The sequence below is a fragment of the Primulina huaijiensis genome, chromosome 13 (assembly GCF_012295235.1).
Source record: "Primulina huaijiensis isolate GDHJ02 chromosome 13, ASM1229523v2, whole genome shotgun sequence".
NCBI lineage: Eukaryota > Viridiplantae > Streptophyta > Magnoliopsida > Lamiales > Gesneriaceae > Primulina > Primulina huaijiensis.
Window position 1 is genome coordinate 2,164,365 of NC_133318.1, and position 25,974 is coordinate 2,190,338.

The window sequence follows — 25,974 nt, forward strand, 5'->3', positions numbered from 1 at the left end:
GCACCCATCGGATCATGGTAAGAGCGTCTAGTAGCATTGCCCCATAATCCCCTAGGTATCACTGATAGTGCCTACAAGAACCAGTCAATTATGATTAACGTACAGTACGGTCACTTCATCTCATATATCACGATCGAATCTGCAACCATTGGTTCATCGAGGGTTGCATATTAATTCGATAACTATGTGACACATATAATAGTGACATCGCGTGTACTATTTGGAAAACTCCTTCTACAACGTACATCTCATACTTTGGCCAGAGATTCCATGCACTATTATTACTTCAGATCATATAGGATATCCACACCCGTAGGTGAGCGGTGAATCCCCAACTAAAATGCAATGGCTCCTATATGTGTCGCAACTGTACCCAACCTCGCCACCTGGTGACGCTCCTAGAGTCGGTAAACGAGTCAAAGCACAACCCTAGCATATAGAGCCTCAGTGTTGTCCCGGGTCGTAAGGACTAATGGTGTACAATCATAACCACGGACTTATCCTCTCAATGAATGATAACCACTTGGAAAATCCGAGTGAGGGTTGTTCGGTATAATCATCATATGACTACTTATCTGCATGTCTGGACATCTCTATGCCCTTACCAAGAAACGCAGTACACAACATCACAGATGCTGGTCTCAAGCTCAAGCGACCTTTATCCCTGTTTTAGGCGGCTGAATCGACTAGGAACGAATTTAGAATACGCAGTGTTTACAAATGAGTTTCAACATCGAATTACGATTCATTTGTATTAAAGCATAATCAAGAACTTTATCTATGCTGCTTGCATGGGTATACAGATAAAGTATAACGAAACCATTAAAAATTAAATTATATTAAAATAAAGATTGTTTATTACACTTGAATCAATAAATTCCCCAGCCAACAGTTGGCTTACAGGGCATCTACTACAACACGCAGGAAAGGGAGAAAGCACATGTGTTCTGCACGCAAATTAAATGTGGTCAATTTTTGATACAACATTGTCAAGAAAATATAATTAAATTTCTTAGTCTTGCCTTAAATTAAATAAAGAAATTTATAAATGAAAATTAAAATAAGAATTTTTACAATTAAGATCGAACTTATCCTTAAAAAGTTTTACTTTTTTGATAAAAGAATGTTATCATCAAGAACATTTTGCAAAAATGAATTGCGGAATCTTGATGACATATATGAATTCACTAGTACTATATTTCAAAATGAGACCGTTAATTATACACGTCAGCATCATGTCGGTGTCACGTCAACGTTATGTGAAACACAAAAAGTCTTGTGAGACGGTCTCACTGGTCAATTTTGTAAGACATATATTTTATGTGAGTAATTCATGAAAAAAATATTACTTTTTTATTAGTGACAAGAAATACGATAACAGTCCGAGGACCGCCAGATTACCAATTTTGGAACTCTATAATTAAAATCAAACAAAAACCACAAAAAATGGGTGGTGGTGGGGTGGTTATTGTACAACCCAGGCGCAGGGAAGCCGGGGACATCGATAAAGTAAAAGTAACCATGGTTAAAAAGGCGCTGACCTTGATCAGGGGGTGTCATCGTACTGTGCCCGTAAAGAGCATGACCATGCGAACGAAATCAACGTCGGAGACAGACGCTGTTAAGTACTTCTTGCCCAATCGGATCTTGGCACCGCCTGACGTCGTTAAAATCCGACATTATACACTGCCCCTGAAAATGATATATTATTTGTGTAATTAGGTAGGCTGGATCTTCGAATATTTTTCCTCCTTGCATTAGTGGTATGCTCGTGTTTATTATTTTATCAAAAATTATATGCAATGATAAACTAAGTTATTTTGAATCCTTTATGATCCAATTATCTTTTTTCCGGCTGTTCTCTTTATCAATTCAAATGTTTTGGCGTATTAATCCACATAGAAATGGATATCATTGTTGATTCAAGAAATCCATGGCCAAAAAAATTGAGGGCTAAATCTAATAGAAACTAAAATAAATTTTCATAAAAATTATCAAACTATATATTATTTTATTTAAACATTGAGCAAACTATTAATAACTCCTTATCACCAAACATAGTTTTCTCATCACTACCTATTCTCCCAAATGTTTGTTTGAGTTCCCTAATACTTTAAATTTTCCAAAAATATCCTCAATCTTCATGATTATAGTGTGTGGCTTTGTTATATCTATCGAGCATGTTCTTAAATACATGTAACCCCAAAAAACATGTATCTACACAAGGTTTCCAACTTGTATAACATGTTTCAGATGATTGATTTTTTTTAATAACCCATCATTATTTTGTATAATAAATTGAACGATTTACCTCTTTGATCGGAGTGTTATCGGGTTGTATCTACAGGGTTTTATAGATTGTTCCTCACGGCCACACATTCGCAACATATGATTCTTCAAGGACACCTAGTACAACTCTGTTTCGTTTTGTACCTCAAGATGTATAGTAAAGTTGTTCAATTTGATAATAATATATGAGAGAGGCATAATCATTGATCTTTTTATTCAAACGTACAATTTATTAATATATAGTAATCTCATGTAGAGGGAGAAGAACTTGCTTAGTTATCTATAGTAGTCGGAATTACAACATACATAAAATAAAGAAAACTATTACAAGTTTATTTTGAGATAAATGAAGAGGATGAATGATGTCTTCATCTTCATTCTGCCTTGGTATTTATAGAAGTCCTGGTGGATTTGAAATCTGGACTTCAAATCTTGTGAATTATTCTGCCAGTTGTGACCGATAACATCTTGTGAATTGTGGTCCTTTCAACCACAGTCAGCGACTTGTCTCTATGGGTGATTGAGTGGTCAATCTTCCACTAGTTACTGAACTCGTCTTTTGGTGGTGGTTCATCCTCCATTAATGAAGTGGTTGGATCATATGTCTGTTTTATCTTCGTCGGAGAATCTTCTGCTTTTGTATGGTCTCGAGAAAATTGTTTTTTGTGTTGTCCCTCACCACTTGGACTTGTTTCTACCTTATGTTTCGGTCAGTCTTGGGTGAAAACTTTTCTCGAATTCTGGCTCATTCTGATTTGGGTATTCTGGATAGATGCTTTCTGACCATCTTCCCACATGAGTTATGTTACAAAATTTTCGATGAGTTTTTTTGCTCTCCCGGCAACTTGTTATTCTACAGAAGATTTTTTCTTTTTCAAATAGGTCTTCTGCAAAACTTGTTGTTTTTTCTCTCATAGTATTTAACAGAAAATATCCATTTACAGAATTTTAATAAAATTTAAATGGAAACTTGACTTTGTCCATCTCGATTAAACAGACCCATAGTCCTCATGCTCTTCTTGTATAGATGTCATCTTCAAATAATGAAGCAACAAGGGGTGTATATATTGTGAGCTTTGTTAAAACCGTTGTCCACCGATGATCACTGGCATCCATGTATGATACCAGATCATCTTCATTTTGAGTAACAACTATTTTTGAAAGTTTTTTACAAATTTTTTTTAGCTGGATGAGTCCTTTTGTGTGTTCTTCTCTCCGTATAAATTTTGAATCTTTTTTCAATAATGGCCTAAACACTTTTTGTATTTTGTTAGGTTCTTAATAATCATCTCAGGCAAATTGACAACTCCTAAAAAACTTTGAAATTGTTTATGTTTGGTGCAATAATTGTCCCTGTTTGGTAGAGCAATCGAACCATGGTGCTTGTGTTGCTGTGCAGTTTAAAAGATTTGAGTTGCACCATTACCACCAGCTATAGCTTTTGGTAAAGCGGTAAGCACTCGGTCCTATAGTTTATTTTCTTTTAGTACGTTTGGAAAATTTTGCACATTTTCTACCATGTATTCTTGCAAAATTATTGCTGACTCATCGATTTCAATGCTGAGGAATTAAATCTTGATTGTATCAATTACTGTATTTTCAGATAAAACCAGTCATTATTTCTTACAAACTTTAGAGAAAATTTTTAAGTGTTTGATATATTCTTCCATATTTTTAGATGCTATTAAAACATCATCAATATAAACAACACATGAATTTAAAATTATTTTTAAATAAATTATCCTTTTTTTTTTTTTGAAAATATCTATGGTGAATTAGTCAATTTCATTGGTAAGACTTCCCAAATATAGTAACCTTGTGGTGTGGAGAAAGCATTGAATTTCTTATTTTATTCTTCCATCTGGATTCGTTAAAATCCATACTTACAATCAAATTTAGAGAATTTTTTGGCGTTGCATATACAACTAATCAAATGTTCTCTAGTAAGTATAAAATACCATGAAACTCTAAGATTTTATTAATTTCTTGATAATTAATAGCCAATTTCGGTTTGTTTCTTTTGATCTCATCATGATTTCTGACCAGAAAACCTAGACTGTTTTATATTGATATTACTGCTTTGATTAATCCAAGGTCCAAATGTTCTTTGATAATAATCTGCATATCTTTTTGATCAATTACGTTCATCAGATAGGCTTGTATCTAACAAATTAATACTTTTTGTCTTCCTTGATTTTAAAGATGGTTTTGAGTTGGTTTTTATATATGTTTGAAGCTCTTCATTGTAATTTTCTTTGATATTTTTCTTGACGTCTTCTAGGGATACTTTCGATTTTACTCTACCTGATTATGGTGTAGATCTATCTTGAGGAATTCAATTTCTTCTGGTCAGAGGTCATTATCTACTCTCAATTGGAGCATTGTTTCTTCAAACCATCTTGAATCCTTCATTTTTGGGTTCAGAAGTTTTTCTTTAATACCACGATTGCTACGAAACTGGATTGACAATTTTCTGTAAAATTTCTCTCTTAGCCTCTGGACTATGACTTTATAATCACATGTTGTTGTTAACACTAATCTTTTAGTATCATTTTCTTGTGTACAAGACTTAAACATTTGTAGGAAATTGTTTCTTAACAGAATGTCAGCTCATGTATCATGGAAACAAATCGGTGGTATTTTTACTTTATACCAAGAAGTTTGTACAATACATTCGATTAATTTTTCTGTCATTTTAATCCATTTACATAATATTAAGATTCATATAGAAAAATATCGTCCAGTAATCTGAGGTAATCATTTTTCCAACTCTTTTAGAAAACTTATCGTTTTGCTGTACAAATTTCAGTCCATGGATCAATATAAAAAGCAAAATATTCTTCTTTATGTTGTTCATATAGCATCCATATTGGGATATATATACCGAGAATGGGCTCGTGGTCATTGGATCTTCCACATTCTATCATCTGCCATGAATTCCATTCCATTCTCCAATCGTTTCCAAAGTTTGTGTTCCTCGAGAAACTCTAGCCCAATAATCAATTGATTTGGTTCCTTTCCCGGGATTCTTTCAATGTGAACTTCCAATTCTCCGATATTGATCATTCAATGGAAAATTCATATCATATGTTTTCCAAATAGTATATTACTTTATAAGAAAAATGACTTCTTTATCTTGTAATATCAAATATTATTTTGCTTTCCCTCAATCCTTCCGGACATCTAATTTTACCTATTGTTGAAAAATTTTTGTACTTGGTTGGACTTCTTGGACATATGTTTTCCCCCATCTTTGACTTTTTATTCCATCTTACTGAAAAGATAATCTTCTTTGTTCCAGTTTAAGACTTTGATTCATTTGTAAAATCAGTTTATCTTGAATCTGGATACTCGTTTCTTGTATTAAAGAAAACTCGATTTCTTCTGAATAAATTGTTCGGGCAAATTTTCCAAATATTTTTGATATTTCAATAAACTTATTTTTAATAAATAATTCCGTATGATGTGTATTAGATAGAGCATGTGAAATTTGATGGGTAATATAATATGGTCTATTATCCTATTTCATTAGCATTTTTTCTTTGAAGTTTTGATGCAATGTCAAAGCTCGACTGAAATCTAGATCTGTCAGGTTGTAGGAAATTATTGGATAAATTACTCCTACAATTTTTCCTGCACAGAGATTCCCTGAGAAAGTTCTCAGTATTGAATTTTAAAAGATACATATTCTTTTATCGCATATATCAATATCAATGAGTAAATATATTCCTTCTTTAAAAGTAGCTTTTATCATAATCTGGATTGCTCCGATATGAATCCATGACACAGTTTGTTTCTTCTATCTTGAGTTTTTTTAATTCCTCCTTAATTTCTTGAGAAGGAATTAATTGCATCTTCATCCGATTTTCAGTAAGTTCTATTGAATTGTCATTTCCCTTTTGAAAACTTATAGATTAAATGATGTTTTCTGTTTCTTATACCAACATTTCATAAGAAATTTTCTACATGTCTTGCAAAGAATCCTTGATATCTATATCGACTAGGATTTTCTCTCATGATCTTTTGGACTATTTTATGCGATATTGTTGTCTAGCTAAAAAAAACTAGACAAATATCCACGTGTTTCGTGTCGAAACACTTCGTCTTCAGTCAGATTCCGATTTTTCTGTTAAAACTTCCACTTCTTCATATATACTTTTGTCTGATGCAATATCCTCAAACTGGTATACTTGAACAAGATCTTGATAAAATGTTTCTTCAAATTCTGGGGTCGGATCGAAGCATTCTATCCCCCTTCTATCATTTTCCGAACAATTAGTTAAAATATGACATTTTTTTCACATGTCCAGCAATTACAATATTTAAAACTTTCATTAGATCAGGTGTGAGCTCTTCTGAAAGTTTTCTTTGTAGTTGTTCTTTCTGTACTTCGAGATGTGCTCGATGCTTGGGATGATATTATACTCCTTGATGGTCCATTTCTCTGCCGAGATATGTAAAATCTAGTTTTTTTTCTAGACGATACTGTTATTGATTTCCAAGAACTAATTCTACTTCTTCCATCTTGGCATAAGGCTGAGATATAAAACTCTTCATTTTCTGCTTTTGTAGCTTACTTCCAATTATTTTTGGAAGATCATTTTCTTTATAACATAAAGAATTATGTTTATCAATACCCTTTAATCGTCTGAAAATTTTGTAATGCTTTCATAAGACACCATTATGCCAATTTTCCTTGAGAAAAGATGTTCTTCGTTCCAAAATATCTGGATTGCCAAGGACATATTCTCTAATTAGCATTTCTATCGAAAGACTTGACATTATGGCGAAGAAAAATTGCACTGATGTATTTTCTTCGATCTATGAATTTCATACATATTTAGTAAATAACATAATATATTCATTCACTAAACAGATGTCATGTAATCAAAGACTATACAGAACTTCATTAAATTTCATTTTCTTCTATGTCTCTTGACTATTAAAATAGTCTATCCCTATAAATTAAGCTTTAAATACGGTAGTCGTTCTTACAGCTATCTCATCGAGAGATTTTCCAGCTAGGATTGAATCTTTGGTTTTTATTGAAGTCGTGTCCCATGCAATTTTAACTGATATCATAAGACTCATTTTTATAAGTTTAATGAATTCTTATCTGTTGAGAACAAGTGTTCTTATTGTGATTTTCATAGCCGATGACCGATAATCTATGAGATCTTCTTTGTTTTTGAAATCTAGTATATCAAGGCAGGGTTAAGCATAACCCCATAAGAATGTATATGTTCTAAAACCGATTTTCTATAGGGTGTTTGGTGCAAAGTAATTTGACTTTTCCTTGACCTGGTTCCTGCTGGGAGTGCTTTTTCACCAACACGAAAATCTGTTTTGGATCCCTTCATTTTTGTATTATGAGATCTCATATTTTATTGGTGGTTCACAAAAAGATGACCATGTTATTGCGGGTGATTCATCTTTAGTTGTGTTTATCTTCAAATCTACTACCCTCATATTTACAAAAGATTCTGCAAGGACTTGAAGATCAATGACACCAATCTTTTTTAAAGTTGTTATCATATTAATTTATTTTCTGAGACATTTTTAATTAAATTGATCATTTTTTTCGTTGGTTAAATGTTTTGGCATCATCTTGTTCGTCTCTCTTTGATGTAATAATGATTCAGTATCAAAAGATGATGATAACCTTCCTACCGAAATCCTTTTACTAAGACTTGTTTGTTATTCTAGAGTTTGTATTTTTGTTTGAATATCCATTAATTTTAAAAGAATTTCTTCTTGTTTTTCAATGATTTATCCAATTTTCGTGGTACATAATATAACATATTGTCGTAATTCTGTATCGTTTTTTTATTTCCCTAAGATCTTCAGAACCTTAGAGAAATCCGATATTATTTCCAGAAAATCATTATAATGAATCATAAATTTACATTTGGATTATGATAAGTTCCAATTTACTCATGATATCTACTCATTGTTTCAAATATTTCAAAGTATTTGAATAATTCATGTAAATAATTAATTTCGACCATGTGTTCGGATCCATATTATTTGAGAAAATTCTTTAATATTTAATTATACAGTAATAATAATTTTGTATGTTTGAATTAATTTTATCTCGACTCTGATATCATTTCTTGCTCAGATAAATCAATCAATTAAAATCAATTAATACAAGGATATTTTTAGTATTTTAAGAGTTTAAACAAATTTTTTAGAATGTAGTAAATTAAGATAAATTTATATTGTAGTTGATTATTTATTTTCAATTTACTTTAAAGTTTTATATAAAAAAGTGAAAATAATGTAACGTGATATTACCAATTAGCTACAGTCCCATTCCATTTAGCTTCCCATGTGGAGATATACTTCCGATACTCGCACGCGGACGAAGGAATACCCATCACGTTTTCTTCCGAGATTTCCTCTCAGTTCTTGTGGAATTCCTCTCTGTATAGGGGTGGACCGTTTTGTAGTTCGAGCAGTGTGAAGTTTTTGTGTGTTTTGCGTGATTCTTACTAGGAATCTGGATATGGGAGAGATGGGAGATCTGAGTTGAAATTGTGGTTTTATGAGATGGCTGCTTCTGAGGTATCGATCAAGGGTTATAGCGAGGTGAATGGTTGTGATTCTAGGCCGAAAATGGGGAGCCTCGGCACCGGAAAAGGTAGTTGTTGTGGATTTGTGTTAGTTTTTTTTTGGTTGATGGTTTCCCTGGACTCCATTTTTTCTCTTTTGTTGTGGGTTTTCTTCAGTGGATGCTGAGATGGCGTTGTACACGGAGCTGTGGAAGGCCTGCGCCGGTCCTTTAGTAACTGTTCCTCGTAAAAACGAGCTCGTTTTCTATTTTCCTCAGGGTCACATAGAACAGGTTTCTCTCTTACATCCTTTCTTTGCTGTTTTGTAATTCATTTTCATTTATCAAATTTTGTAAGAGTGCCAGTTATCTTTCTCATCTTAGATTGATCTAAGTTAATTACTGTTTCCTTTACCTCATTTCTGATTTCGGGCTTTTCATGATACACGAGCAAGTAGTTTTGTGCTGATTTGATGTTTACGGAATGTAATTTGTGGGGTATTTTTTTTGAATAGGTGGAGGCATCGACTAATCAGAGCGCAGACCAGCAGATGCCGTTGTACAATCTTCCTTCCAAGATCCTTTGTAGAGTGGTTAATGTAGATTTGAAGGTATTTGGAAATTTTTGTGAAGTTTACCCGTTTTAATGAGTTCATGTTGAGTTACGGGCTTTCTGTGTGGTTAGGCTGAACCTGATACTGATGAGGTGTATGCTCAAGTTACTTTGATGCCCGAACCTGAGGTAATATAATCGATTGTTCGTGTAAATGTATTGTGCTTTGAATTTAGATTTTGAGATTTTTGGGTTAATTCTAAAGAAGCTGGGTGTTTCAGCAAGATGAGAATACAGTAAAGAAGGAACTTCTACCCGCACCGCCGCCATACTTTCACGTTCATTCTTTTTGTAAGACCCTTACTGCATCAGATACAAGCACACATGGCGGGTTTTCGGTGTTGAGGCGGCATGCTGATGAATGTCTTCCTTCACTAGTTAGAATTAATCAAGCTGAAAATTGTTGAATTTCTGTGGCCATAGTGATTGTTTGATTTCATTTAAAAATAGGACATGTCAAGACAACCCCCCACTCAAGAATTAGTGGCCAAAGATTTGCACGGGAATGAGTGGCGATTCAGGCATATTTTTCGAGGTAAAATTGAATCTATCTACATGATTTTGTAATCTTTGCTTAAGTTTTGGAATTATGTCTCAATTGCAGCCTTTGACTGTTTGACCATGTTTTATGTTGAATACCTTGATATCTTTTATGTCAGTGTATTTTATTTCTTGGACTATATTTCACTTCCTGATTCAATCCTTTTAGATAATCTTCATTTAGAGAAGGCTGGAGAATCAATGACTGATTGATTATGGTCGTATCAAACTTATTGTACCAAGTTAACTAATGCATTAGAAGCCGATACTATTTGTTTTTATGGAGAAACAGCTAAAATAAGGGCAAAAGCAACATAATGATAGATGAATTGCTCATATCCTCACGTTTTATCATTGAAGTTTTTCCAAGTATGTAAATTTTTGAAGCATTGCATGTCTCTTGTGAGAGTGGGGGATGATGGTTTTGACGAATTGTGCAACAGGTCAACCGCGAAGACACCTCCTTCAGAGTGGTTGGAGTGTCTTTGTTAGTTCGAAGAGGCTTGTTGCTGGTGATGCTTTTATATTTTTGAGGTTTGATTCTACTAGCTTCCTATGCATCTTTCTGCATCATTATTTAGCATTTTTTAAATTAGTGCGGAATATTTTCAGAGGGGAGAATGGGGAGATGTGAGTCGGAGTTAGGCATGCCATGAGACAACAAGGAGTTGCTCCATCATCAGTCATATCAAGCCACCGTATGCATCTTGGTGTTTTGGCGACAGCTTGGCATGCCGTTCAGACCAAAAGCTTGTTCATTGTATATTACAAGCCCAGGTATGTGATTTGACTACACCCCTTGTCTTTGTGTTGTTTTCCAATTACATCTGAAAGTACAATCAGCTGCTTATGTGTTGGTAATTATCACAGTAACCTTGTTATTGGAAGCATATGATTCTGGTGCTGTCAAAATGACATTTGAGATGTCAAAAATTCTTTGATTAAAAACCTAGATAACTTAATGAATAGTTGAAAACAGCGGGCTGTTGATAAATATGGCCGGCTGCATATTTTCTACTCTTCGGAGTTCTAATTATTGTCCATGTGTTTGGTGTACGTATTACAGGACCAGCCCAGCTGCGTTTATTATTCCTTTCGATCAGTATATGGAGTCTGTTAAAAACAATTATTCTATAGGGATGAGATTCAATATGAGATTCGAAGGTGAAGAAGCTCTAGAGCAGAGGTAGGCAGTTTTTTTAGCATCTTGAATGATGATATGTGACATTTGTCATGAATGCGGTGGCATAGTTTATATATTTTTACTGATATTAATTTTGTAGGTTTACTGGAACTATTGTTGGTATTGAAGATGCAGAGCCCACAAGGTGGGTTGAATCAAAATGGAGGTGCCTAAAGGTAACAAGTGTCAATATATCATTAGTTCGTGACTCAATCCCCTGTTTTTCCAAAAGTCCCTTCATTATCTCAGTTTTGACATTTCATCTCTCAATTTTGCTTAAGGTGCGGTGGGATGAAATTTCAACAATTTCTCGACCAGATAGAGTTTCACCGTGGAAAATAGAACCTGCTCTTTCTCCTCCTGCGTTGAACTCACTTCTGGTGCCTAGGCAAAAAAGGCGATCATATGTCTTACCCTCATCCCCCGGCTTTTCTGTTCTTACTATGGAAGGTGTGTTGCTTATGCAATTGCTATTTTTGCCACATCCATCTGGTCTACTGGTGATTGAAATTTGTTTCCATTAAATTTTTTCTGTAATGTAGGTCCATCCAAGATGACAGTAGACCCTTCACCTCCTGGTGGGTTTCCAAGGGTCTTCCAAGGTCAAGAGTTATCGACCTTGAGAAGCAATAACGAATCAGATTCTTCTGAGAAGCCATTACTACCATGGAACCCCTCATTGGACGATGGGAAGATTGATGCCTCTGCTTCAAGAAGATGTGGGGCAGAGAAGTGGTTACCTTTAGGAAGACCCGAGTCCTCATACACGGATCTTGTATCAGGTTTTGGTTTTCCGGTGGTTAATTCACCACGTGATTTCTGTTTGCCTCCTGGTGATCAAATGACTTCAAAGCAAGTAGCATTAGTGCGTGAAGATAAATTTAGCTTAACTGGGAACACGTGGTCTTCAGTGCCTTGTGGTTTCTCGCTTAATCTGATGGATTGAAGCTTAAAGACCCATGGACAAGGCGCTGATACTTCTTATCAGACACACGGGGACGTTAGATACGGTGTTTTTAGAGATTTTTCAATAATTAATGATCCCAAAAGCGACCATAAGCAAGCGAATTGGCTGAAGCCTCCACCTGTTTCACCATTCCTCCAAATGTCATCCCAATCAAGAGAGCTGATTCCTAAATCTTTATATACAAAGCAGCATGATGCCATGAAGCTAAATGAAGGGAGCTGTAAGCTTTTTGGTATTTCTCTCATAAGTGACTCTGCGCCATTGGATACAGCAGTGCCACACGTCAATGCGATGATTGAACCATCGAGTCATACGCAGCATTGTAAGCATGTTCATGTAACCCCTGCAATTGAATCTTCTGATCAAGTAAAGGGAAAAAACTGGTGGATCCATTTGCCACTAGTGAGCAGGAGAAGCTATTCAAAACCTTCAATATTGTATCTAGAGACAGAGAAAGCAAAGGGCGTGGTTCGACAAGGAGTTGTACCAAGGTTTCAGCTTAACCACTTTCTTTCTCTCTTAAAATCCTCCACTTCTTAATGAAAATTTTTCCGAATTTAGGTTCAGAAGCAGGGGACAGCCCTTGGTAGATCTGTGGAAATTGCTAAGTTCAGCAACTATAGCGATTTGATTAGTGAATTGGATAATCTGTTTGAATTCAATGGTGAACTCCAAGCTCGGACCAGTGATTGGCTTGTTATGTGTACTGATGACGAGGATGATATGATGCTTGTTGGAGATGATCCCTGGGAGTAAGATTTCCTTTGGAATTTATGTATTTACGACAGTTTTGAACACACCTTACGTACCTATATTCCATGCTGTTGTTTGCTCTTTACTAGTGGTTTCTGCTGTTGAAAACAGAGAATTCTGTAGGATGGTTCGCAAAATCTTAATTGTTACGAAAGAGGAGGTCCAAAAAATGAATCCAGGCACCTTGATTTCTAAAGGAGAAGAAACCTCATCTGTTGCAGAAGGAACAGATGCTAAAGAAATTAACATACCCACGACTTCTTCTTCAAACCTGGGAAATTACTAGTTGTTCACCTCTATCCCGGTACGTATCTACCGGAGGGTTTTTCACGATGGAGAGGGGGTTGATCTCCACTGGGACCTGTTTTCTCATGCATGGAGTAACCTCGATCTGTTTCTTTCTCATCCATCAATTCTTATACCATGCTTCTGACATATTCCTTTGCAACCTTACAGATATATGTAGGGGGAGGAATATAATATCATCAAACCGGTTACAATTTTGGGGACATCAAATGGAGAAAGAAACGCATATGTGATGAAGTTTCGACGAAAACGACTAATATTTTTATTTTTATACAGTTTTAGTGCCAACATATGGTGCTTTATGTTTGATATACTTAGTATATGACGGGATAGAAGTATCATTACTTTCGCAACCATTCGGCCTATAAATATGTATTTGCAAATTCCCAGCAGATGTGTAATTAAGAAGTGATACACGAGTCCAGTGTCTGTCTTGGTCTTTACTCTTGCAAGTATTATTAATGATATGAATCTTGTAGCGGTTCCACATTGATCCTCTGTTTCCAATTTTCCTAATTTCATTTAATACTTGCAAGTTACATTATTTTCAATATTTTGCGTATTATGTCTCAAAAGTAATTCTGGAATCGCTAGTATTATATCTCAATTTCATTAACTCGTACTATGAAGAAAAAATCAAGAATCTCGTGTGGGCTGAAAATTGTAAATGGAAAAACCAGCACAAGACAAAAAACCAATCTTTATTTTGTTTAGCCCGAAAACGGTGTGGAATGCAGACGACAGTCAATTCTTTCAGCAGGAATTGATGTCTAGTTTTCATTTTGGTACTCACAGAAAATTTAGGGTCCGATTCCAGTAAGTGATATTAGTTCAGAAGTAGGTTTCGAATTTACCCTGAGCTTGAAATCACGAAGAAGACCGTTAGAAGGGGGTCGGGAAGGTGTCCCGACGTAGTCCCTCCGACGCTCAAGTCAAAAACTGAGGATATATGGGAAAAACAGATAAGGGTGCTGCTGAAAAAGAATATAGTGAATGAATAAATTAGACATCCAAACCTGATATTTGTAGGAAAATACTTGGGCCCGGGCCTCCCACCTTGGTTGGGGATGGATCAGGAGTCTCAGATCTGGTTTGGGCTTAACTCTAGTGGGTCCATCCATGGATATCACCTGTCATTATCTGTTATTAGAAATTAATGTGCAAATCGAGAGCGAAAATTAGACAAACAATTTCAACGTGATTCAGTCCCATTCACTTACTCCACTAGGAACAGAACTACTGAGCAAACCAATGGATTTGAACAAACAAAGACCCTTGACGCCTGAGTGTTGAATACACTCAGGTAGATTTTCGTTTGGCGAGCAACACTTAACTTTTCGATCCCCGTTCCCGGAACAACACCTTCCTCTCACTAGCAATGAATCAAGAAATTCTAAAATAGGTATGCTCCATCTCGTTTTGCTTCACATCATCACAGAATTATACGACATATTTGACATTGAAAGCTCATCGATCAGAATCAAACCAAATCCTGAACTTGTATCAAAAAGATGTTGCCACAAAATACTGCGATAGATTCACATGCAATCTCAAATCTCTATCCAACACATTACTAAATTTTTCTACTCAAATAAACATGTCTATGATATACTAAAACCCTCGACAGGAAGATTTCTTGGATATTTCAATGTAATCATGAATCAATATATATTTTTATGTATATGTTGACTGTTGTTATTGATGTTGATTCAGAGCATTCTTACATTGGATTGGAGCACTTGCTTCGTGAGGGTGAAGGTGTGGCAGCACGTCTCCGATAGAAGCTGTTCGGAGTCGAGACGTTTTTATGATCTCTATGCCACTTCTATGGTCCTATATGATAAGGATACACACTCACATCGACAAATTCACGGGCAATCCCATGACTTTGTCAATGTGATTGTGTATCGTTATCACTATATGGATAATAAAGATTTAGATCTTGAATTTCTAGTACATTGTTATGGTTCGTATCTCAGTTACTATACTTAAATTAAACTTTAGACCGGGGAGCTCAGGGACCGAGAAATGAATCTCATGGAAAATATATCTACTCTTGTTGATAGGAGCAAGGAGATGGACCATGGCAGCAAATGAAGCATGCTGTGACAAAAGCTGTCATTCAGCATACTGTCTTTCTTGGACTGGCATCCCCGTTGAGTCGTCGACCAATGAATGTCATTGCCTCCTCAATATGGAGGATGAACTTCATAGATGAAATCTAAAAGGCCCATCCTGATGTCTTTAAAATGATGCTTCAGATTCTTGAAGACGGGAAGTGTTAGATATAACATTTTTTCGCACTCAAAGAGAAACAGAAGTTTAAAAATTTTGTGTTTTGATAATCAAAACTCTATTGGTCATCGATTTAAAGAATTCATAAGTCGTTAAGATTTGATTTACCTTTGCTTTTAAGAACGCCGGACATCAAACCAATCCGAGATTAGTGGAGTTTTTTTCTTGTAAATCCCTACAAACGTTCTACTGGAATCAACATCCTTCAATCTCGTGAATCAGGTACACGATCAGAAATTGAATTCTTCGTATAGATCGCATTAAAGATCTAAATGAAATTTGCTTCGAGATTTGATCGCTGGAATTTCAAAAATCCGATGGCGATGCGACGGCTTCGGAGCAGCGGCGCAACGATGCTGTGGAGGAGCGACGATGCTGTGGAGGAGCGGTCGTGTGCTTCCAGGAGAGAGGTGGTCGATTTCCTTGTGTGAGGTAGAGAGAGCAAATTTTTTGTGGACAAAAACTTATGTGTAAAAGTTATGTGTGTAATTCAACTATTAATTATAAATATATTAAAATTCTCTTCTCCGTCTAATCAAGACTCTCATTTCATCAAGATATTGTTTTCATTATTCAAAAACTCTCATGTATATATTTTCACTCTTGAAAATATCATGTATAATTAAATTACTATCAATATTTGATAATACATTATGTTTTAAATTAAATAAAATTTATTTAATTACTCAATTATTTATTTATTAATTAATATATTTTAAACTCTTCTAGAATATTCTACGAGAATTTTGCACTTAGTAGTCACTACTACTAAATTGCTATTTAATTAGTATATTTTAAATTTACTAAATAAATAATTGTGAACTCATTATAACCTCGATCGATAATCAGACAATGATAATGTATCGATGGCACAAATATCGTTCATATAATGAAAACTGAAAATTCCGAATAACAAAATTTTCTACTGATCTAATCTGTTTGCTGTCAGTTTTGTGAATTCCTTAACTAAACAGGCAGTTCCACTCCCGTCATTTAACTAACAGTTAAGCTAAATTTCACAAATTCTATTACATGGAATCAACTTATAAATTCATTGATAAGCAATTTGTTTGATTTCCATCAAACTACAGTCACCAAATTTAACTTATTGAATTTGACTATCTCAATGTGAACACAGAATATAATATTTGTGTGACTCTAAATGGTTTAGAGATACAAATAGACGTGGGTGCGCAACTTCTTATGATTCAGAACAACATTTGTTCTTATTCGGGCTTACCCTAACTAGCATCATTCTTTTCATCAACCTTTTGATCAAGAACGCCAGAACTCGAGTCTGATTGCACATATCAGATCATGGTAAAAACGCCTAATAGCATTGTCCCATGATCCTCTAGCTATCACTGATAGTGTCTGTAAAAACATTAAGTTATGGTTAGCATACAATACCCTTCAACTCATATATCTCATTCGAATATGTAACTATTTGTATATCGAGAGTTACAAACAAATTCGATAACGATATGATGTATTTTTGAGTAATAATAGTAACATGTTAAGTGTAATTGAGGAAACCCATTTTCAAAATGCACGTGTCTTACTTTGACCAGAGATTACTTCTACTATTAACTCGTCAAACCACGTAGAATATCTTCACCCGTGAGTGAGTGGTGAATCACGACTACAATGTGTTGACTCCTACGTATTTCGAAACTACACCCAACCTCTTCACCTGATGACTCTCAATAGAGTCGGTAAACGGATCAAAATGCATGCTAGTACGTAAAGCTTCCACGTTGTTCGGGGTCAAAAAACTAATGGTGTACAACTATAACCATGAACTTTTCTACTCCATAAATGATAACCATTTGGAAAGTCCGAAGGAGGATGGTTCTGTACACAATCAAATGATCACTCATCTGTAAGAATGCATATCTCTTTGTCTTTACTAATGAAACATGACGTTTACATCATATATGATAGTCTCAAGCTCGAACGAATTTTATCCTTATTTTAGGTGGCTGAATTGACTATGAACAAGTTTTGAATATATAGTAGTTTTCTAATGAGTTTTATGATATTATGTTGAGAAGCATACCTCAAGATACATATTATATATTCAAAGACTTTATCTATACAGTTTTAAAAATATACGGATAAAGTAAATATCATAATTTGATAAAACCATAAAATATTATTAAAATAAATATTGTTTTTACGCAAAAGTCAATAAAATTTAAGCCACCACCGACAGCAAAGGTTGGACAGTTAGCAGCAGTGTAATCGAGAAGGGAGGCCGTCGAATAGGCTTTGATGTAAAAGGACAGCAGCTACGACTGAATCAAGAGCCTGGTGACAGAGGAACTGAAACAGTATTTCAGGCTGGAATTCTTGAACCGGTTAGATGAGATAATCGTTCTCCGACTGCATACCAGGCTGGAGGTGAAGGAGATAGATGATATCATGTTAAAGCATCCAAGGACGTCGAACTTCAAGTTACTGATAGGTTTAGAGATCAAGTTTTCGAGGAAGGACAGCATGGCTGAGAAAATGCTTGCCCACGATGTCAAAGAAGGCGATTCAATCCCCCTGAATGTTGATTCAGATGGCCACATATAGTTCTAAAGCAGAGGGGCTCCTCCAGTCCTCCGAAACCATCTCCTCAATCTTTGACAGAATAGATTTAGCTCGTTTTTTCAACTTGGCCCCTCAATGCTCTCAGTTAGAACCGGCTTCCATATGTATAGGCCCGCCCGACTCTGATGTTTCTGGTCTAAAACCAATCTTTTACAGGCTTCATCTTTATGATACTAGCTGCTAGATGATATCCATTGTACCTACATTCTTGCCAGTGGATGCATGTTTTAAGTTTCTTAAATTATTTTATGGTTTATGGGAGAAATTATGTTGTGTTACTTGTATGATTAGTTGATCAATATTACAGCTCCATTACTTAATCTTTTACTCTTACTAAGTGGTAAAAATTGTTATACCTTCAACATAATTTAGACAAGATTCCTTAAATGAACAAACTGTGCATTATTGGATCATAGTACGGAGAGATCAACTAGTCCATAAAATAACTATCCATATCCAGTCCATACATATATCATCGATTGATCGTCGTGCCTTTGTGGTCTATATAAGATTCCTTAAATGAACAAACCGTATGCATTATTAGATCATACGGAGAGATCAACTAGTCCATAAAATAACTATCCATATTCAGACCATACAAATATAATCGATTCATCGTGTGCCTTTGTGGTCTATATGTGCTCTGATCAATATTGTATCGTTTTAAATGTTTGAGTTGCATGTGTGGTTGTATTGCTATTATCTTTATAAATTTAAGTTCCACACAAGTATTTGGACTTAAATTAATAAATGGTCGTTTTCAATGGTGATGAAGACAAAGTTTACAGAAGAACAAGAGGAAGCCTTGAATCCTTGATCCTGCTGGCTTCAAGAAGAATACAAGAACAAAGAGTCAAGTTGGCCAATAATTTCAAGGCAAAATCCAAGAAAACAAAGTTTATTTGTGCTTTAGTGCTGCCTTTAAGGTTATACAACAAGAAAAAAAAATTAGGACACAACTACCAACAAGAAAGCCAATGGAATCACTAGTTTCTCTTTTTTTTGTTAAATTGACATAAGAATTTAAAAAATATATGTTGGAAATACATGTTTATATTATAATAATTCATGATATAAAACCCAACTATTCTATTGGAATAATAATTATAATTATAAGATTATTCGAGAATTTTGTTTTTTTTAATTCATCTACCTCTATATTGGTATCCACTGATGCCATTGGAATGAGTTGTCACATAGACTGTTTGTCAAATTCTATGTAGTGGCAAAGGTAAGTTGTATTTAAACGTGCTCTTCGGACAGGTTAAAAAATTCATAATAAAGAAAATACGTCCAACAAATTATAATATTGGCCTAATTACAATTAAATTTTTGGTCACAAACGAGCCAAATAAATTTTATTGCACAAACTTCTTTCTCCAAATTTTGCAGTTGTTTATGTCGTTGATGGTATTTTACTTCTAATTTTCAAGTAAAGCAAAACAAACTCTTGGATAAATAAAACTTCGCAATATATAAATTCGATTATTTATCAATGTAACTTTTGATTTGATCCAATATTCTCAGTTTGAGTAGAGATTTCAGTTCGAGACTCAATTTATTAGTAGTTTGTTATATTTTTTGTTATTGAGTTATCAACGAAATATCTTTTTCATATTTTAATTTAGAGCCTCAAATTATATAAATATTGAAAAAAAAATGTGTTCCATTAGCTTGCGGGGTATCTATATGTTGGACCATCAATAAGAGGAATATAATTTGAGATCTTAGTGTCAAATGAATTATATATTATCGTTTTCGAATTCAAATATTAATCACAAAATCATACCAAATGTAAGGGTGGATTTTACTCTCATCCATCATTTTATTATTGAATCTCATTCCTTGCCATATAATACACGATTGAAGAAGAAATGAAATAATTGGAAGAGTATTTAAAATCAAATAATTTATAAAATTTTGTTGGAATATGTGTTTTCTCAAATTGCTTTTTTATTCTTTTGCCATTCGGAGATAGGGAGTGGCGTAACGAAGGAGGTAAAATAAATGTTATTAGAACCATGCAAAGGATTAATTTTGTTTCAACTCATTTGCTTAATTGTTTGGTATCATCTTGAAATAAAATGGTTGATAATAGATGATCCTGATATTCATTTGGTTTGTTTAGGTTATGTAACAATATTTTCTCGGTCGAGTTTGTACGTTTTTCTCACATAATTTGGAGATTTTTGGAGACTTGTCGTTAAGTTCAATCCACAGTTAAAAAAATAACTGCAGCATGTTTCCATACGAAAAATAAACAGCGAGAATTAAAATATGTAGATGCTTTCATATTTTTCCACGCCTTAAAATGGCCTATAAAACGCTCATTCGTCCACATTTTTACAATACCACAGATTGGCCAAACTCAAAGGGTGCTATATTGTTTAGTATTCCTTTGTATTTGTACGAGGAAAAATGTCCCTTCTGAATGATCTCATCAACTTGGACCTCTCCGAAGTCACTAAAAAATCCATCTACGAGTATATATGGTCAGTTCTTACAAGTTTACATGTCTGTTTTTCTGTTTTTACCCCCTTTTTTTAGTGTTTTGATGCTTAAGGTTTGATTTTTACCAGCTTTGGTTTTGTGGGCTTCGTTTCTTTCTTCGGAAAAATGTTGGTCATTGGTTGTTTAATGTTCTTGCGTGATGAGATTGACGAAAAGTTTGGAGCTTTGGTGTTCTGCCGCATGTTTTTACTTTGTAGTAACCTTAAATTTGTGAACTTTATTGGGTTCCTGTTGATTTGATGTCCGTGTTGTGTAACTTTGTCATTGTTGTTATCTGTTACTTCGTGTCGGAAAACTTTGATTATGGAAAGTTAAAGGAAGTCATCTGACTCATTAAATTTGATATTTCCTAAATGTAAAATCATGAATGTTATATGTAGAACTTATATTTTGAAAAAAATAAACCGATGAAATTTGAGTTTTTCTTATTTTGAGTGGAGAGAGTGATGGCTCCCGCTCCTTCCGGCTCCACACTTTAGAACTCTCTGTGTCTCGGTTCGACGGGAAGTTCACTTTTTCTCATATGTATGTTTTGATCATATATCAGGATTGATGGATTTGGGAGGCTCAGAAGCAAGGCTAGGGTAAGTTTTTTCCTTACTACACATTAGTAAGTTGAAAAGATAAAGTTCTCTGTGAAGTTTGATTGTTCATTTATTGTGCTATGTATCAGACTCTACCTGGTCCTGTTACTGATGTTTCAAAGATTCCGAAATGGAACTTTGACGGTTCAAGTACCGGTCAAGCCCCTGGCGCCGATAGTGAAGTTCTTGTTTAGTAATGATTCATTCACCTTAAGTCCTCCACTATGATCAACCATTTTCTTGTTATATTCGTGTATTGAAAAGTGGAAATAGAGATGTTAGTTACGGGAAACGTATCAACCATTTCCTTGTATTTCAATGGAAGATTTTGAACACTTTTTCCCGAATGAAGTGGAAACATGTTCTTGTTCTGTTTTTATGCAGCCCTCAGGCGATTTTTCCGGATCCGTTCAGGAGAGGAAGCCACATGCTTGTAAGTCCCGTCACTTCATATTCTAGCACGACAAAGAAATTATATTGCTATCCTTGTTGGTGAAAATTTGCCAAATATTTTTGTTCATTTTCCACAGGTCATGTGTGATACTTATACTCCATCTGGAGAACCGATTCCCACAAACAAGAGGCATCGAGCTGCTCAAATATTTAGTGATCCCAAGGTTGCTGCTGAGGTACCCTGGTATGTTCTGATTCCTGTTTCTTTTACATCTTACATTTTCCTCAAGATTCTGTTTCTAAAACTGTCAAAATGCAGGTACGGTATCGAGCAAGAATACACTTTGCTGCAGAAAGACGTGGTCTGGCCTTTGGGCTGGCCCCTTGGAGGGTTCCCAGGACCACAGGTACTGAAGTGACATTTCCCCAATTCTTTATCATGTTGTGGCATTTTATCTCTAGTCGTGGTCTAGTTGTTTCTATTTACCAGATTCAGAACTGAATTTACGGCCATATCATAGTTTTTCCCTTGTTGTTTTAGGGACCATACTATTGTGGGATTGGTGCTGATAAAGCATTTGGCCGCGATGTTGTTGATGCTCATTACAAAGCATGTCTCTATGCTGGCATAAACATTAGTGGAATTAATGGAGAAGTGATGCCCGGGCAGGTAAAAAAACATTATAGTATCCAATACGGATTATATCACAATGTTGTTTGCACCGTCAAATGTGCTCATGCTTGTGCTTCTGTTGCTCAGTGGGAATTTCAAGTTGGGCCGTCTGTTGGTATCTCGGCAGGTGACCAAATATGGGTTGCTCGTTACATTCTCGAGGTACACACACTGCCCAAAACGTGGCTTTCTGTTTTTTTTCATCTGAAAAACTATTCTTGGATTCATCCTACATTGGTCACCTTTAATTGCACCGTTTTTCACACATTCTTGAAATCTCTACAGCGGATTACTGAGATAGCTGGAGTCGTCCTCTCCCTGGATCCCAAGCCTATTCAGGTCAGAACTTTGTAATATTCAATACACATTGTATCGAATCTGTGGTGGTTTTTGTGGTGTCATCTTTTATGTGACAGGGTGACTGGAATGGTGCCGGCGCTCATACAAATTACAGGTTCAGTTCTATCATCCATTATGTTCTTTCATATCAACTTCTTTAATGCTGTTATCATAGTTAAATTTCCCTTCATGCCCCCTAAGCAAAACGTATGAAAATATCCAGTACAAAGACCATGAGAGAGGATGGAGGCTATGAAGTCATTAAGGAGGCGATTCGTAAGCTTGGTTTAAGGCACAAGGAACACATTGCTGCCTATGGAGAAGGCAACGAACGTCGTCTTACAGGAAAACACGAGACAGCCAGCATAGACACATTCTCATGGGTAAACCATTTAGTTCTTTTATACCTTCTTAAGCTCAAATATGAAATCATTATTTGCCCATTTCCAATGAACTTGAGGGTTTGGGAAAAATGATCTCTGATATTCCATCCTTGCCTCAACACCTTACAGAAAAACTGCAGTTCTATGGTGCTAGTTGTTGGTATCTATATGGTTATCGAAATTACTCATATTTTTATTGCAAACTAGTAAAAGATTTCGAAAAGTCCAAAGTTGGAACACTTCTCCCACTAGCCTTCCTCATACCTTGCCCTTGTTTGTTTGAGTTTCTTTAAGTTATTGTGTGTCAACAGGGTGTGGCGAACCGCGGAGCATCCATCAGGGTCGGAAGGGAGACCGAAAGGGATGGAAAAGGTTACTTTGAGGATCGCAGGCCTGCTTCGAACATGGATCCATACGTTGTCACGTCTATGGTCGCGGAAACCACCATCCTCTGGCAACCATAAAGATGTCAGCTGAACCATTGTCCAATATCATTTGGTGTTTGGATGAAACAACACCTTTCTAAAACTATTCATATCTGTTTCATTTGTTGTGCATTTGATTGCTTTCTGCTGTCTTTACTATTCAAGTAGCACAATCAATATCTGTTTGTTACAAATTATCTTATAAAAATTGAATTATTGTTGTTTATGACATTAGTTCAATCGATAAATCAAGAAAAGGGTGTTTTGTTATAGATTTCTAATGTTTTAGCAAAACATTGGGGGAAATGACAAAAATTGAAATGAAATTAAGCTGTCCTTAAAAGCCTCGAAAAAGCGAATGCAGATATCGTTTGTTGGGATGGACTAGATATTGTTGTTTCCACGTGTACTAATTTCATCGGTTTTTTTGCATAGTTGGTGTCACATCCCGGGCCCGTGCCTGCGTGACTGCACAATGGGCCCCTATAGCAACTACGTTTTTACGAAAATTATTAATTCAAGTTGTCATATAAGTTCATTGTAAGCCAATTAAAAACTCATTTTAAATATTTAATTTTTTAATATATGAGACAAGAGGTATCACAATCATCCCTCTTTCAGAAAGTGACGTTGTCGTTGCGGCCTGATTCATCGATCCACAAGCGTCGAGAATCTAGAGGTGGCTCCCATCATGTAGCACTTTGGCCCGCACGTTCAAGAGGTGACTCTCATTCACGTAGCACTTTATCTCGCATATCGCTTATTTCTCGGTGTTCCTTGTCCGTGACCGGCTCTGATATCATTCTATCACGTCCTAAGCCCGGGCCCGTATCTGCGTGATTGCACAATGAGCCCCTATAACAACTACTTCGTATCTGTCCTCGCTTTTACGAAAATTATTAACTCAAGTTGTCATAGAAGTCTATTGTGAGCCAATCATAAACTCGTTTTAAATATTTAATTTTTTAATATGTGAGACAAGGGATATCACAATTGGAGTCATACATCATTTTGTTACCCNTTATGTTCAATGTGGTCCTAACTCGAGCATTGGAATTTTCTACCATTCGGGACAGTGGACAATACAGAAAGATGCAATAACTTGATGCCAAAAAAGTGACTATCATTTCATGTCACGACCTCCATTATCACAATTTTTAGGTATATATGTTTAAAGAATTATTGGAGTCTTAGTGTGACACGAATCATATATTTTTAGTTAAAATCCTTCCTCATAATATGCTTTGAAGGTCCAATCGTGTCATGTTTCAAGGTCCCATTGTGTCCTAGTTAGTGGCAAGCACACGGGAGAAACAATTATTCTTCATTTTTTCCCTTTGTGTCGTTTACAGGTTTTGAAATTTGATGTAGATGGAGTTATGTTTAAAAAAAATGCTAGTTAAAATTACATCTAACACCAATTGGTTAAAATTACTAATGTAATTTTTGTTATATATATTGTCAAATTTCAGTGTTGGTTCAATATCTTTTAATTTTAGGTAATTTTAGTTTTTTTTATTAGAGTGCTGATGTACCGTTGCTTACGTCAACACCGTGTCAGCATTATGTCGGCTCCACATTAACGTCACTTGAGAAAATGAAATAAAATTACATAAAAACATAGATAATAAACTAAAAGTGAAATTTTAACAATAAAAAAGATAAAAATATCCCAAACAAACAAATTTTAAAATCGAAATTGTAATTTTCTCTATTTTAAATTCAAAAAAAAAATTATGTAAAAAAATTAGTAAAAAAGTATGTCAATCCATATCCACAATATAGGTTATGTTTGGTAGTCATGATAAGAGAATGATTATTAAATAATCATCCCTTATCTCGCGTTTGGTTCATTTNTAGTTACATAAAAATCTTATTGAATTAAAATTTTAACCCACATGCAAATTTTATGTCACTGGATTTTTAAAACATGAATTACATTGGTAAAACATGATATTGTCTCAAAATTTTAAGCATGTGATATTTTGTGCAGTTATGCAACCTGCGAGTTTTTCTGATATGAAATGTGACATTCCCGAACTAAAGGGCGATAATTATAAAATATGGAAAGAAAGAATTCTTCTTCAATTAGGGTGGATGGATATTGATTATGCTATACGGAAAGATGAACCATCTGCTATTACTGAAAACAGCATTCCGGATGATGTTGATCTTTATGAAAAATGGGAGCGATCTAATCGACTCTGCGTAATGTTCTTAAAGACCAAAATCTCTGCTGGTATGCGTGGTTCTGTCGACCAGCATAATAATGTCAAAGAATTACTGAAGGCTATTCATAAACAATTTCAGTCTTCAGATAAGGCACTTGCAAGCACCTTAATTATGGAATTCTCTTCATTAAAGNGAAAGCCCACAATATTCATGTTATTTGTGTGATTAAATATCCCTACTCAAAAGGTGTGATAATGTATTAATGTATAATTCTTGAATAGTGATCATGATAAGATTATATATTGATCATAATATCCTTGAATTGTCTTTTTCAATATAATATGAAAATTAAAATTAGTAAAAATTTAATAATNTATGTGTGTTCAAAAGGAAGGAA

At 34.9% G+C, this 25,974-nt stretch overlaps 1 protein-coding gene and 1 pseudogene across 1 annotated transcript; both read left to right on the plus strand.

The window, feature by feature from the left end:
• Positions 1-8,590: 8,590 nt before the first annotated feature.
• LOC140991366 (auxin response factor 2A-like) lies at positions 8,591-13,697 on the plus strand (annotated as a pseudogene).
• Positions 13,698-20,430: 6,733 nt separating this feature from the next.
• Positions 20,431-23,631, plus strand: LOC140991551 (glutamine synthetase cytosolic isozyme-like). Its single transcript, XM_073461556.1, has 12 exons — positions 20,431-20,589; positions 21,156-21,192; positions 21,282-21,385; positions 21,577-21,625; positions 21,723-21,829; positions 21,905-21,992; positions 22,127-22,255; positions 22,346-22,420; positions 22,544-22,597; positions 22,675-22,712; positions 22,821-22,980; positions 23,292-23,631. The coding sequence occupies exons 1-12, from the start codon at positions 20,516-20,518 to the stop codon at positions 23,442-23,444; spliced, it is 1,068 nt and encodes a 355-aa protein (XP_073317657.1). The 5' UTR covers positions 20,431-20,515; the 3' UTR covers positions 23,445-23,631.
• The last annotated feature ends 2,343 nt before the right edge of the window (positions 23,632-25,974 follow it).

Coding starts and splice junctions, on each gene's coding strand:
- LOC140991551 (XM_073461556.1), top strand. CDS start 20,516: ATGTCCCTTCTGAATGATCTCATCAACTTGGACCTCTCCGAAGTCACT. Junction 21,993..22,126: donor GAGGGTTCCCAGGACCACAG/GTACTGAAGTGA, acceptor TTGTTGTTTTAG/GGACCATACTATTGTGGGAT. Junction 22,256..22,345: donor GAGAAGTGATGCCCGGGCAG/GTAAAAAAACAT, acceptor TCTGTTGCTCAG/TGGGAATTTCAAGTTGGGCC.